Source organism: Poecile atricapillus, chromosome 20 (assembly GCF_030490865.1).
Source record: "Poecile atricapillus isolate bPoeAtr1 chromosome 20, bPoeAtr1.hap1, whole genome shotgun sequence".
NCBI lineage: Eukaryota > Metazoa > Chordata > Aves > Passeriformes > Paridae > Poecile > Poecile atricapillus.
Window position 1 is genome coordinate 5,591,708 of NC_081268.1, and position 12,946 is coordinate 5,604,653.

Below are 12,946 nucleotides of genomic sequence, written 5' to 3' on the forward strand. Positions count from 1 at the left end.
AGTGCCAGCAGAGGACTGTTGAGCAGAGGACACCAGAGACAAGGAGAAGGAATGGATGCCTCCCACCCTAAGGGACACCCCAAGCCAGAGGCCCCTACCACCCATCCTGGGACCACAGGGAGCACCCAGCACTCTGCAGCACTCACTGGATCTGGGGTGGGGGATTGCCCATGGCGTGACAGTGAATCCTCAGGGTGGTGTTGGCAACAGCTGTCAGGTGCCTTTCCCCATCTCCAATCCACAGCTGAGGGGGAGCTGGGGGGAGAGGGGACCTCAGGCTGGGATCACCCTCGGATCCTGGCACAGGGATGTGAGAGTAGCCAAGGGTTTGGAGGGTGCAGGACCCCAGAGGCACACGAAGCCCAGGGAGGGGTGTTTGAACCTTGGACGTGCAGGCTGTAGCTGAGCGAGGCGCTCCCCGCGGCGTTGGTGGCCGTGCAGGTGTAGAGACCGGTGTCCATCACCTGGGGCTCAGCCAGGTGGAGGGATCCTGAAGGGAGGACCCTGTACCTTGGGGGAGAAGGAACAGAAAAGCTGGATGGGAGAAACAGCCATGTTATCCATCACCCAACCCCGAGCAGGGGCCAAGGGCTGAGGGCTCACCGTCACCTTGGGACAGCCAAGAGAAGGTCACCACGGCCACCTCTCATTCATAGAGGGTGGCACAGCTGCCCATGGGGGAAAATCCCCTTTGCTCAGCCCCTGCACAAGCTCAGCACAGGGCAGCACATGAGCCCAGGGGGATGAAGGAGCGCAAAAGTCCCCCCAGAGCACAGACCCTGCAGCTGGAGCTGGCCACACTCTCATTCCCAGCCTCATCTGTGCTCCACAGACATAACATCATCTCAGCCCACGGCTGCAGATTCCTCCTCGTGTGCTCCCATAAATCATCCAGCACAGACAAGCCAGCTGAGATGTGGAGAGCAGCACAGGTCAGCCAGGAACAACCATGGCAGATCAGACATGAACAACAAGGCAACACATCCCCCAAGAAGAAAAGCAAGACACCTTCCTGCTTCCCCCGGCCACAGCAATCGTCAGGTACAGAAAAAGAGGGGCTTAACCCCAAGACTGGGGCCTGTGACTTTAGGAGGTCCCTTCCAACATGGTGCTAGCATATGGAGAAAACACTGGAAGACCAAGACACCAGATGATCTGGAGAATGGTTGGATATGTGTTTATCCTCACCTATCAAATCACATTAAATGACTGTCTCATGGCTTCAGCTTCAACACCATCAACAAATTGATTTGTCCCTCCAGAAGTCACTCACTGGAACAAAACTGGCCTAAACCCCCACATCCCTGTATAGACAAAGCCACTGCTGGGCTAAAAACTCTGAGGTTTGTGCCAAACCTCATCCCAGGAAGCATCAAGCCCTGGTCCAAAACTTCCCAGAGGAATCCACAATCCCCAGGCACATCCTTGAGCTGGTGACTGCACAAGGCAGGAATGTGCATGAAGGCAGACAGACAGCGGGGTGAGGAGCTGTGCTGGAGCTGTCTTTCCTTCCCAACCCCAGCCCTGTGTCCAGGGTAGGCACATGAGCGACTGGAAGCAGCTGCTTGGTCCCAGCAGGTGTTTGGATGATGGGAGAAAAGCCTGGTGCTCTCCAAGGAGAGCAGAGCTAATGCAGTACTGCTTGGCTGCCTCAGCTCCTGCGCTCAGCACTGGCCACAGGATGCCAGGGATGCCCTTCACATCTCCCTGCCCAGCACCTGAGACCCTTCATGGACCTGACATCCGCTCGAAGAGACACAAAATCCCAGGAGATGGTGGCCCCCAGCACCCACAGCCCTCCTTACCTGGTGGTGGTGAGGGGCAGTGGCTGGGACTCCCGGCTCCACACCACCAGGGGAGGGGGATATCCTTGTGCCTCACAGGGCAGGGTGGTCTCCTGCCCCAGCACAGCCAGGATGGTGACAGGCTCCGATGCCTGAGATCCGTTCACGCTGATCCTGGGCTTGGCTGGATGGAGAGGGAGTGCAGCTGGTGCAGGGACACTTCAGGTGCCCCACAGCCCTCATCACTTCTCTTCCTATCCTGCAAACCCATCTGGCACCTGGATTGGTGCTCCAAGGAAGCCAGGAGTGTTCCCAGGTCATTCTCTCCCTGCCAGTCCCCTCTGGGGCTGTCCTGAGCACTCACTGCTGATGGACAGCTGCATCTCCCGGCTGGAGAATCCTGCTGCATTGGTGGCTGTGCAGAAGTAGGTGCCAGCATCCCCAGGGGACGATGAAGGAATCAGAAGGGTCCCATCAGGGTCAAGTTGGTAGTGTGAGCTCAGTGAAATGGGCTCTGTGCCCTACAGAGGAAAGGGAAGGGAGGAAGGCAGAGATTCTTCCATGAGCTGAACATCCCAAAGGCAAGAAGAGAGCTCTGGACTCATCAGAGCAAGCCATGTCCTGATCCCAGCTCCCCAGAGCAGTCGGTGCCACCTCCTGTGGCATCCACAGCCACACTGGAGAGCTACACCCCCTTCAGACACACTGCCCTGAAGAAGCCTGGCTGGCAGGGCCACAGCAGCCTGCCTGTCCCTGTCACCTACCTTTGCCCAGGTGACAGCAGGGTGGGGCACGCCGGTGGCATTGCACCGCAGGGTGACAGCCGCTCCTTCGGTGGCGGTGATGAGAACAGGGCCAGGCTCGATGCTGGGAGGAACTGGGAAGGAGGAGAAGCCGCTCATCCTGCGTGGCCAGGGCCACATCCACCACAGAGAGCAGAGCTCAGAGAGCACCTGCCCTGTGTCACTGCCGAGCGGGGACACCTGTCACTCACCGTGGATGACCAGGGACACGTCCTGCCTGTGCGAGCCCAGGGCGTTGGTCACCTCACAGGTGAACGTCCCTGCATCCCCCTGTGATGCCTGCTCCACGTGCAGGCTGCCATCAGCCCGGATGGAATAGTGTTCACCTGGGGCTACCTGGACATGGGCAGAGAGCAGAAAGCAGGACAGATGGCAGGGTCAAGCACCAACATACCCCTGCATCTTCAGGGCACATCCAGAAATGAATCCTTGAGCAACATCCTGATGCGGAGATAAACCCACGTTACCTTCCCTACACAAATGCTCCATTGCATTCTTCCCCCAGCAAAGGTTGGGGGACGCTTCCTGCAGTGAAGCCCCACCAGAGGGTAGGTGTCCATCTACCCACCCTCCATCCCAGCAGGCAGGCATGGGAGTCTCACCATCTGCCCATCCTTCAGCCAGCGGCGGGCTGGGAACGGGCTCCCAGCCAGGATCACGCAGGGCAGGGACACGGGCTGGCCTGGGAGCACACGGACCACGGGGGATGCAAGAGCTATTTCTGGGGCTGCTTGAAAGAGGGGAAAGGGAACCAGTACTAATCAGTGATAAACTGGCCAGGAATGCTCAGGAGAATTGATCTAGATCACCTTTCTTCCAAGGTCTGGATCCTGGCTCAGCATAAGTCAGCTTCGATCCCACTCCCCCAGGAATTTGGGGATATTGGGATTGCAGTTTGGGTCCATGTCAGCATATGAAGCCAAAGAGGGCTTGGAAGGGCATTTCCCAAACCCTGCCCTGGGGTTGCTGAGCATTCACTGTGGCCAGCCCAGGACCAGAGACAGCTGCTCTGATCTGCCACTCTCTCACTGCCAGCACAGCTGGATCGATTCACCAACCAAAGCACAGAGAAACAAACCCTGTCCAGTGACTGTGAGCTTGACCTCTGCGTGGATTTTCCCAAACTCATTCTGTGCTTCACAGATGTAGATGGCCTGGTCATCCAGCGAGGCACCTGGAGCACAGTGGGGAGAAGCCTCAGCCTGGTGGGGCCGGAGAGTCCCAGGCAAGCCCCAGGACGGGGAGCACCCTGCCCTGCCCCACTGCCACCTCCAATGGGGACAGACCCCTCAGTGCTTGCAGGCTGTTACTGCACAGCTGAGCTTGCACAAGCTACAAACACAAATAAATGAGTGCACACTCAGCTCTTACTGTCAATGAGGAGCTGGGCAGCCTCCAGCTGGCTGGAAACACCCTGTGGTCCCTGCCAGGCCACCACGGGCTTCCCGTCCTGCCGGGACCAGGTGACCTGTGGCAGGGGAGACCCCTCCACACGGCACAGCAGGCTCACACTCTCCCCAATCTTGACCTCCATGTCGCCCAGGGGCTCAGGAAAGTGAGGGGCAGCTGGAGGAGAGAGCAGCAGAGAAAGAGCTCAGGCAAGTCCAGCATCCCAGCTGCCCCACAGCTGGGCCTGGAGAAGGGATGGGGCTGCAAAACTAATGAGCCAGGTTCCCTGACAAGTTACAAGACTGATTTTAAAGCACTTGGTGTTTTTCCAAAGCTGTTAGAGCCGTTGCAGTTTTCATCTCTTCCAGTAACACTCATCGACCTCTGGCTCAGCAAAATAACTTGCACTTTTCCATCTTTAACTGCCTTAAACCTGCTGCCCTCAACACAGAGCCTTCCCTCCTCCTCCTCATGCTCTTTCATCCCTTCTGCCTCCAGCAATAGATTTTCACCTTCATTTTCAGACACATAAAAGTCAGCCCCCACCTCTGCCTAATCCCACTGAATGCACTTTGCACCCTCAGTTGCAATCCCAAGCCCTCATGTCCCAGTGCAATAACAACTGCCTTGTCTTTTCCCACTTGTTGAGCCTCCTGCATCTTCCCAAAGCTTGAAAATCCTGCCAGGCTTCCGCCTCTGTGTACCAGGCACCAACACCTCCCTGCTGGGGAGGAGGCTTTGAAAATCTCTCCCCAGGAGACTTGGAAAGGAGCAAAGGGGAGCTGAGCCGGAAGGGAGAGCTGTGGAACAGGCTTGAGCACCCGGTAGGAGCCAGCAGGACTTACAGCCCACATGCAGCACGGTGCTGTCGAAGGCGATGCCGGCCTCGCCGAGGGCCTGGCAGCCGTAGTGCCCCGCGTCCTCCTCCCGCACCGCCTGCAGCCGCAGCACCGCGCGCTGGGCGCCCACCGGGAACGTGGCCATGGCCTGCTCCCCTGCCCCGAGACCCCCACATCAGCACCCTGTGTGCCTCCGTGGGCCCCTCCTGATGTCACACCAGGGGACCCCACGTGCCTGTCCCTGCGGGGCAGTGGAGGGGTCTCAGCGTGGGCTCCCGGTCTCACCTTTGTACCACACGACGTGGGGTGGGGGTGCCCCCGAAACCCAGCACTCCAGGGTCACATCCTCTCCCACCAGCACCTTCAGGCTGGGCGTCACTGCCAGGATGGCAGGAGGTTCTGTGCCATGGGGAGAGATGTTTTTGGTCATTCTCTGCTGCGCTGGGTGCGGTGCCACCCAGCCCGAGGGGAGCGCAGAGCCCTGGGAGCTGTCCCCCAGCGCCCTCCATCACACACAGCCCCATTCCCAGTGTGCTGCCCTGAGCAGGGAGCAGGTACCAGTGAACTCCAGGGTGATCACTTGCTCATCCCAGCCCAGTGTGCTGCTGGCATAGCAGCTGTAATTCCCTGCATCCTCTGGGACAGCAGACCTGATGTGCAGGGTACCCTCAGCATCCCTGAAAACCCTGCAGCAAATGGGAGAGAAAGGGAGAAATGAGCCCTGTGAAAACAGGACTGATGGAAAATGAGTTGATATAAATGAGCAGGTTTCAGGCCATGCTGGGCATGTGGTGGATGTGGGTCAGCTCTTAGAGCCAGCTGCTGCAGGGAAGGACTTTGCTTTGAACCAGAGAAAAGCACTGAGAATTGGGCTTTTTCATCTCAGAAGTCCAAAAGTCTTCCCCAAAGTCAACTCTGGTACTCACAGCCTGACACAGGCAGGAGTTGAAAGGCAAAAAAGCAGAAGAAATTAAAGGGAAGTACAAGGAGTATTTTGAGACTTGAGCTTACACCAGGTGTGCAAAGTGGGGACGGTGACCTGGATAAAGCTTAAAAATAAATATAAGAAATTAAGGCCAGCAGCATGCCAGGCATCTCAGGAGCATGGGCTGGGATACTGCAATGCCTCCCTCTTTCCAGAGCTATGGCAACCCCCAATCCTCCCTCCCTCAACTTGTACATCCCTGCAAGGGGAGCACCATCCCTGTGGGACAGGCAGGATGGAGGCTCCCGGGTCCCCAGGGGTTACCTCTCATCCTGCTGCAGTGCCCAGCCCCAGCGCTTCCAGGTGCTGTGGGGCTGGGGGTGGCCCCCGGCCGTGCAGTTCAGCCTCAGCTCCTGGCCCCTCCTGAAACGCTGGGGACTGGGGTCCACCTTCACCCACGGCGCCTCTGCACGGGGTTGGAGCAGGGCTCAGCCCCCGGGTGCCGTTCCCCACCCTCCCACAGGGCAGCAAAATATCCCCCGGGCCAGGGTCCCACACAGGGGCAAAGCCTACCCTGGATGAAGAGCCACAGCGAGGCGGTGGCAGTGCCACGGGCGCTCTGTGCCACGCACTCGTACAGGCCCCCGTCCCCCGGCCGCACGTGGCTGATCTCCAGGGAGCGGTTCTGCAGCAGCCGGGTCCGGCCATCCCCTGGCTGTGCCGCCTTCCCATCCCAGCTCCAGCTCAGGTTGTAGGGCACATCCCCCAGGACCACACAGGACATGACCACGTCTTGGCCCGGTGAAGCCGTGATGTTTCCCGGGGCGATGAGACGCGGTGGTGGCTCTACAAACATGGGGTGCCTGGGTGAAAGGAGCCTGTGCCCGGCCATGGAAAGGGCTCTAAGGCTTGGCACAAGCAGCTCCCACCTGAGACAGAGACGTAGGCACGAGCCCGGCTCACTCCGACCTTGCTCGTGGCCGTGCATTCGTAAAAGCCTTCGTCACTCTCAGACACTGCAGGGATCAACCAGCTGATGTTCCCTGAAACCCTACAGAAAGGGAGAGATGAGAATATGGATCACTCCCACCTTGGGATTGCCATCCTAGTCCTATTCCCCAGGACTTTTTTATCATCTGAGTCAGGCAAAGAGGTGCAGCCCCAGTTACTGCAGACCTGCCCCTTGGGATTTTCCTCTTGGGGTGCTCAGAACCTGAAGGCACCCACCCAGCACACAGCCCCCCCCTCAGCTGGGACAGCTCAGGGACTCACATGGGTCCCTCCTGGGGCTCACTGGGCCATACCAGAGGCTCACCTGAAGAGCTGCTCTTCCCTGAGCTTCATCCTGCCACGGCTGAGCTGCAGGCGGAAGGGGATCTCACTCCATGCAGAGCAGGAGATGAGCTGTGGCTCACGGTTGTAAGCCTGGATATTTCTGGAGATGTTCACTTTAGGTAGACCTGGAAGGGGTTGGGGACGTGCAGAAGTACAACACCCTTGGAAGCTCACTGGGAGCTGCACTGGGGAGCAGGATGACCAAGGAGAAACCAAAGCAGAGGCAGTGCTGGAACCCCTGATCCCTGCTCAGCACCCACGGGTTCCACTCACCAGGGACCACGCTGGTGTAGGTCACCCCTGAGAGGCGGTGCAGGGGGTGGCCCCGGCCATCTTCACCCTTCACCTTCAGCAGAAAGTCACCCGGGGGGACCCAGAGCGGCGAACCCACCCAGAGCTGCGTGCTGGAGCCGGAGGAGGCGTTGAGGAGGGGCTGGGCGGGCAGCGAGAGCAGAACGTGGCCCGAGGTGTTGAGGAGCTCGATGTCCTGCAGGCGCCCAGGCGGCCTCAGGCCGGTGCAGTTCACCAGCACAGAGATGGGCAGACCTGGAAAGCAGGGAGGGAAAAACCACCAGCCTCATTCCTGGCTGCCCAGATTCAGCATGCAGCCCCTCGGGCAGCACCACCCTCACCCTGCACCGGCCGCTCTCCGGGCTGGCTGCTCTCAAATTCCGGCTGCGTGGAGAAGCTGGCTTGAAAATTAACGTTGCTGATGCCCGTGATCCTCAGTGAGTGGCGGCCACTGCTCCGGGTCTGGAAGCAGATTGAGAGCCAAGGGCTGAGGGCAGGGGAAGGGGGAGGAGATGGGAAGGGACAGGTTGCAGCTGGCCCCTTTCAGCCTGCTCAAACATCCTCTGCCTGGCCGGAGATGGAAAGTCCAAACCTGGAAAAGCCTGGCAATCCAAATATCCATCAGGGAAAGGCAGAGGATGTGCAGGTCTGCCACCAGCCTACCGTGACCAGCCATGTCCCTGGCTCATAGGGCTCCAGGGCCACCACCATGGCTGAGTTGGGGATGCTGAGCAGCTCCTTCAGACCTCGGCCTTTCTCCAGGACCTTTCCTGTAAGGTAAGTGAATGTCTCCGATGGGCAACCCAGGTCTATCCCCTGGATCCCACAGCAGCCAGGAGTCGCTTCCCTCAGGGCTCAGGGTAGTGCAGATCCCATCACAGCTCACAGCCAGGGCAGCAGGCAAAACCCTCAAAGCCAGAGGCAAAGCCAGCCTGGGAGGGGAGCAGGGAGATGCGCTGGCATTTACTGAGGGCTTTGCAGCTCATCACTTTTTCATTTGAGTTTTAGGGCAGGGTTTGGTGAACTCCCTTCCTGCTTGTCCTCACCTGAGGTCTTTCTGGGGGGCAAAGCATCACCCCCCACACCCCTCCTTGCTGTCCCTCTTCCCTGAGCTCCTACCTGCTGGATCCTGGACCTTGATCCCAGGGGCAGGGCCACTCAGGGAAATGGTGACCTCCTTCAGGCTGGGATCAAAGGGGACCTGCCATGTGTTCTCCCCACCATCCTCATGGTCTGTGGACAGTAGGTGGACCTTGGAAGCCTGGATGGCCTCTTCCACCCACTTCAGCACCTGGAGGCAGGCAGGGGGAGGATTAAACCTGGATCTCCCCTCACCAACAGGCACGGCCTCACTTCAGCACAAGGGGCCAGGTCTCCCCACTCACCTCTGTCACCTGCTGCTTGTCCAGGTGGAAGATCTGCCCGGAGCTGGTGGCAGCGATGCGCTCGTACACGCGGTACCCGGGGTGGCTCCTGTCCCCGCAGTCCCCCGTCAGCACAAACACCACCTGCCACGGCAAGGGCCCCGTCACATCCCACCCACCCACCCACGGGAGGGGCACAGCTGGCACCCACCAGCATCCCAGGACATGGAATCGGCCCGGGGGCTGCAAAACTCCCCCCAGCCCAGGGGTTTTTATGGCTGCATCTCACTGATGTGCTGCTGCTGCTGCTGCATCCCCCGAGCCGCTGTGGCAGGAGCGCTGCGGGCAGCGCCAGGGCCGCTCACCTGGCTCTGCTTGCGCTGCAGCAGCCGCAGCAGCTCCTCCTGCTGCTCGTAGTCCTTGGCCCGAGCATCCGAGAAGACGTAAACGAAGGAGCCGGGATGCGAGATCTCCACGGCCGCTCTGATGGCTCCCACGCTCATCTCCGGGCAGTCCCCCCCGCCCTGAGGGACACAGCCAGGGACGTGGCACAGGCACCGAGCCACAGCGCTCAGCTCCTGCCAGGATCCCAGCCGGGGGATGCTCGCGGGGAGGAACTACCCCATTTTTCTGGAGTCAGCGGGATGGAACTGCAGGGACCCTCAGTATCTCACAGACCCTGTCTCGCTAAAGATAATTAAAGCAGTAATTTCGGGGTCCGTGCTCACAGAAGCCGCTGGTTTCCTGCAGATACCTTTAGTGGGCACATTTGTGCCCACCCTTGTGGCTCCCGGGAAGCCTCCTGGCACAGAGAGGACCAGCTCTCATTTTCCCAGGGCTTGGCACCCCGAAGGGCTGAGAAACCATTTGCAGCCTCAGCGTTACACCTCCTGCCAAAACAGCTGCATCCGAAGGGAAACGCCACAGGGATTTAGCAATTCATGGGAGGCAGGGCAAGAGTGGGGATGGATAAAGCAGGATTAAGCTCCTGGGGAACATTTTGGCTGGCAGAAAACAGACAAAATAATAAAATAAAAAAAAAAAACCAAACAGAAATTAAAAACTCAATTATCAAGCAGTGGTTCTAGAAGAGGAAATTTTTGGATCCATGGAGAGTCTGTGCAAAGTCTCCTGGGAACAGCATCTCCATTAGAGACAAGAGCTGTAGACTGGGAATTCTCTGTTCTGTTGCAAGAGTCTGGGACACAGCATCAACATTACCCATCCACTCCACTCCAGCCAGTCTGGCTCAGCCTGAACCCCCATCACACTTGTGGGGGGTTCAGGGATTGCTCCTGGAACCCTCCACCATGCAGTGCCAGGCTTCCCCCCATGGTGCAGGCACCAAGGCAGGCCTGGCAGAGCAGCGTGGGGCTGAGGATGCCTACCTGGACATGGAGCTCCCGCAGGCGCTGCTGGAAGAGCTGGGGATCCGTGGTGAGGGTGACAGGTCCCACCTCTGCAAGCACATGGACACCACCACCTCAGCCCCCTGACCCCAGCACCAGCTTCTTCCAACGCCACCCACACTCCCTGTGCTCCTGGCATCTGTCCTGGCTCAAACATCTGTGACACTTGGGGTCCAGCTCCTGGCCTGCCTTGGCACCAGGAGAGAAGTGAATTTGGGCAGACCAACCCCTGTGCCCATGATTTGACCACTTCAGCAAACTATCCCTGTGCCCAGGAATGTCTCCCAACATGCTGGGTGGTCGCAGCCAGGGTGAGCTGCAAACCCAGTGCCCTTTTCTGCTGGGGGAGGCTCCCAGCAAAACGGTGCAGGAATCAATTCACTGCCTCTGCCTCCTTCCCTGTCTGGCTCTAATGGTTTTCACTCAACTCAGTGTTTCTGCTGAAAATAAAGCTTGGGTCCCATTCTCCTTTTAGGAGGCCAGGGCTCTTCTGGGGAACAGCTGCCCTTTTATGGGTGTGCACAAAGAAAAGGACATAGACAGGGGCAGAAAGAACTTATTCTGGCATCACAGCGAGTTACCAAAGCCTCTCAGCAAGTGATGTTTTTATTGAGGTGACCTGGAAGCACGTTGTGGACTTGTACAGAAATATCCCCCCTCACTGTTCCATGGAGATTAGAGCAGGATGGAAGGGGAAGAGCCACCCACAACAAGGTGTCAGCACCCTGGGATTAATGCAGTGGAAACAGCCCATCCACACCGGGTGGCTTGGGGAGAGGAGCCCCAGTGCAGCTCCCAGCTGCTGAGGTGCCATCCCCATCAGAGCAGTCACCAAGAACAAGGAGAAGGGACAGTGCAAGCACTTGTGAAGTGCATGCTTCAGCCCCAGCCCCAGCCAGAACCACAGCCCAGCTCCCCACAGCCCCATCCCTGGCAGGACACATCCTCACCCTGTCCCGGACGTACCTGGGTCATGGAAGGGCACCAGAGCATAGTTACTGATGGGCTTTGTGCTCCTGCTGAGCGTCCTCTCCAGGATGCGCGAGGCCCCGTCCATCACCTGCACCAGGTCGTCGTACATGGAGCCGGTGACATCGAAGACAAAGGCAAGAGTGGCCCACCCTGGCGGGCTCTGGGCCAGACTGGGGGCCAGCAGCATCCAGAGACCCACAAACACCCCTCCGTGGGGTGGCATCGTGGGGGAGACGCTCAGGTGTCAGGAACACCCCCTTGTGTCCTTGTCCTTGCCCTTCCCGCAGCCCGGGGAGGGACTCGGCGTGCGAGGGGCCGCAGAGAAGGGACCCCGGGCAGGGAACGCCCGGCCCTCCGCAGCTGCGGACCTGCTCCTCCAGCGTTCAACTTCTGGCAGGGAGGAGGGAGGGCGGGAGGAAAAACCGGACTTTTGGAGCCAGCGACGCGGCAGGGCGGTGGGTGGGAGCTGGAGGAGATCGGGACGGAGATACAGGGATTGGGAAGCAGATCCTGCAGCCCACGGGATTGTCAGAAACGCTGCCCAGGCCCCCTCCCCAGCCCCGATCCCCTGGCTCAGAGAGACCCTGCTCTGCTGGGGGGAGCAGGGGGTGAGGGGAGGACACGGGGGTCACAGCTGAGCACCTGCGAGGAAACCCTGCCAAAGCCCAGCGGGGGGAGAGACAGCTGCGCAAGGAGCCCCAAGGAAACAAATCCCCCTCTGCTGGGCAGGGGGCCATGGAATGGGGGTCTGCAGCGGGGCCTGGAGGTCAGAGAGCTCTGTGGGGGGCTCGGGTGGGCTCGCCCACGCAGCCACCTCACGATCAGGGAGCGAACAGGCAGGCAGAGCACAGAGTTCAGGACATGGGCCGGGACAGGCAGCGCTTGGCCGGGAGCGCTGGCTGGGGGTGCGGAGCCGTTCCTGGCTCACCTCGACACGGAGTGCTGAGCTCATGGCTGCTCCACAGGGATGCTCTGCTCTTGCTCAACTCCCCCGCAGCGGGACCCGGGGAGCAGCCACGGCCAAAAGTCGGCTCCAGGTGAAGCTGTGCACCTCCTGCACCCCCAGCACCATCCCTGCTCCTCCCAGACACGGCAGCTGGGGGACCTTGGGGATCATGAGCCACGCACAGGACGGTGGGACCATCCTGTGCATTCCTTTGTCCCTGCAAGAGCGGGCTCAGCTTAGCTCAACCTCAGAGCGGGCAAGGACATCCCCCTTACAGCAGGGCAATGACACTTCTGCTGCTGTGCCAGTGGCCTGTCCCCCTCCTGTCCCACAACCAGGCCTGTGCTCCCCCAGGCTTTGCACTCCCAGCCCCACAGAGCTGAGGGGAATCCCCCACACCACAGCGCCACAAAACCCCCCCTTAGAGCATCCCCAGCCACCAACCTGCATCCCAGCTCCATCCTGCACCCTGGCAGGGAGCGCCAGCACTTCTGGCACAGAGAAACCCCAACTGCTTCTCCTCATCACCAAACTAATCCCAGCCAGCCCTTCCCACCTCTCCAGTGCTCCCAGTCCCAGCAGCACCTATGCTAGCTGGGCTTTAACCCCTTCCCTGCTGGAGGTTAAGGCACAGCCTCTGGGTAACCAGCGTGGTTTGGAGCCTGTGCCTGTCCTTGCCCACTCCATGGCACAGGGGAGAAATCTCTGGGAGCTCCCACCATGTGCTGGCACAAAGCACCTCTGGACAAAACCCCCTGCACAAACACAGCCTCCTTGTTCGGACCATTAGGGCATCTCCTCTGGCCTCCCGAAAATAATTAGTCAGCCTCGTTAGGAGAGCAAACACAACGGACAGGGGCTGGCAGGGAGGCCTCGCAGTGCTCGTTTC

General features: G+C 59.5%; 1 protein-coding gene across 1 annotated transcript in view; it reads right to left on the minus strand.

Annotated features, from left to right (window-relative positions):
• HMCN2 (hemicentin 2) overlaps nucleotides 1-11,484 on the minus strand; it is a 32,911-nt gene extending 21,427 nt beyond the window's left edge. Inside the window, exons 1-24 of the mRNA XM_058853822.1 lie at nucleotides 11,106-11,484; nucleotides 10,119-10,189; nucleotides 9,096-9,254; nucleotides 8,752-8,874; nucleotides 8,486-8,657; nucleotides 8,030-8,136; nucleotides 7,708-7,828; nucleotides 7,349-7,621; nucleotides 7,056-7,200; nucleotides 6,670-6,791; nucleotides 6,314-6,586; nucleotides 6,065-6,206; nucleotides 5,374-5,501; nucleotides 5,101-5,214; nucleotides 4,822-4,971; nucleotides 3,959-4,153; nucleotides 3,666-3,761; nucleotides 3,190-3,314; nucleotides 2,779-2,923; nucleotides 2,549-2,661; nucleotides 2,149-2,305; nucleotides 1,806-1,968; nucleotides 383-510; nucleotides 147-255 (exon numbers count right to left, since the gene is read on the minus strand). Of these exons, the coding sequence (XP_058709805.1) occupies nucleotides 147-255; nucleotides 383-510; nucleotides 1,806-1,968; nucleotides 2,149-2,305; nucleotides 2,549-2,661; nucleotides 2,779-2,923; nucleotides 3,190-3,314; nucleotides 3,666-3,761; nucleotides 3,959-4,153; nucleotides 4,822-4,971; nucleotides 5,101-5,214; nucleotides 5,374-5,501; nucleotides 6,065-6,206; nucleotides 6,314-6,586; nucleotides 6,670-6,791; nucleotides 7,056-7,200; nucleotides 7,349-7,621; nucleotides 7,708-7,828; nucleotides 8,030-8,136; nucleotides 8,486-8,657; nucleotides 8,752-8,874; nucleotides 9,096-9,254; nucleotides 10,119-10,189; nucleotides 11,106-11,334 (3,560 nt within the window). The 5' untranslated portion in view covers nucleotides 11,335-11,484. The remainder of the gene's footprint in view (nucleotides 1-146; nucleotides 256-382; nucleotides 511-1,805; nucleotides 1,969-2,148; nucleotides 2,306-2,548; nucleotides 2,662-2,778; nucleotides 2,924-3,189; nucleotides 3,315-3,665; nucleotides 3,762-3,958; nucleotides 4,154-4,821; nucleotides 4,972-5,100; nucleotides 5,215-5,373; nucleotides 5,502-6,064; nucleotides 6,207-6,313; nucleotides 6,587-6,669; nucleotides 6,792-7,055; nucleotides 7,201-7,348; nucleotides 7,622-7,707; nucleotides 7,829-8,029; nucleotides 8,137-8,485; nucleotides 8,658-8,751; nucleotides 8,875-9,095; nucleotides 9,255-10,118; nucleotides 10,190-11,105) is intronic.
• Nucleotides 11,485-12,946: the final 1,462 nt, after the last annotated feature.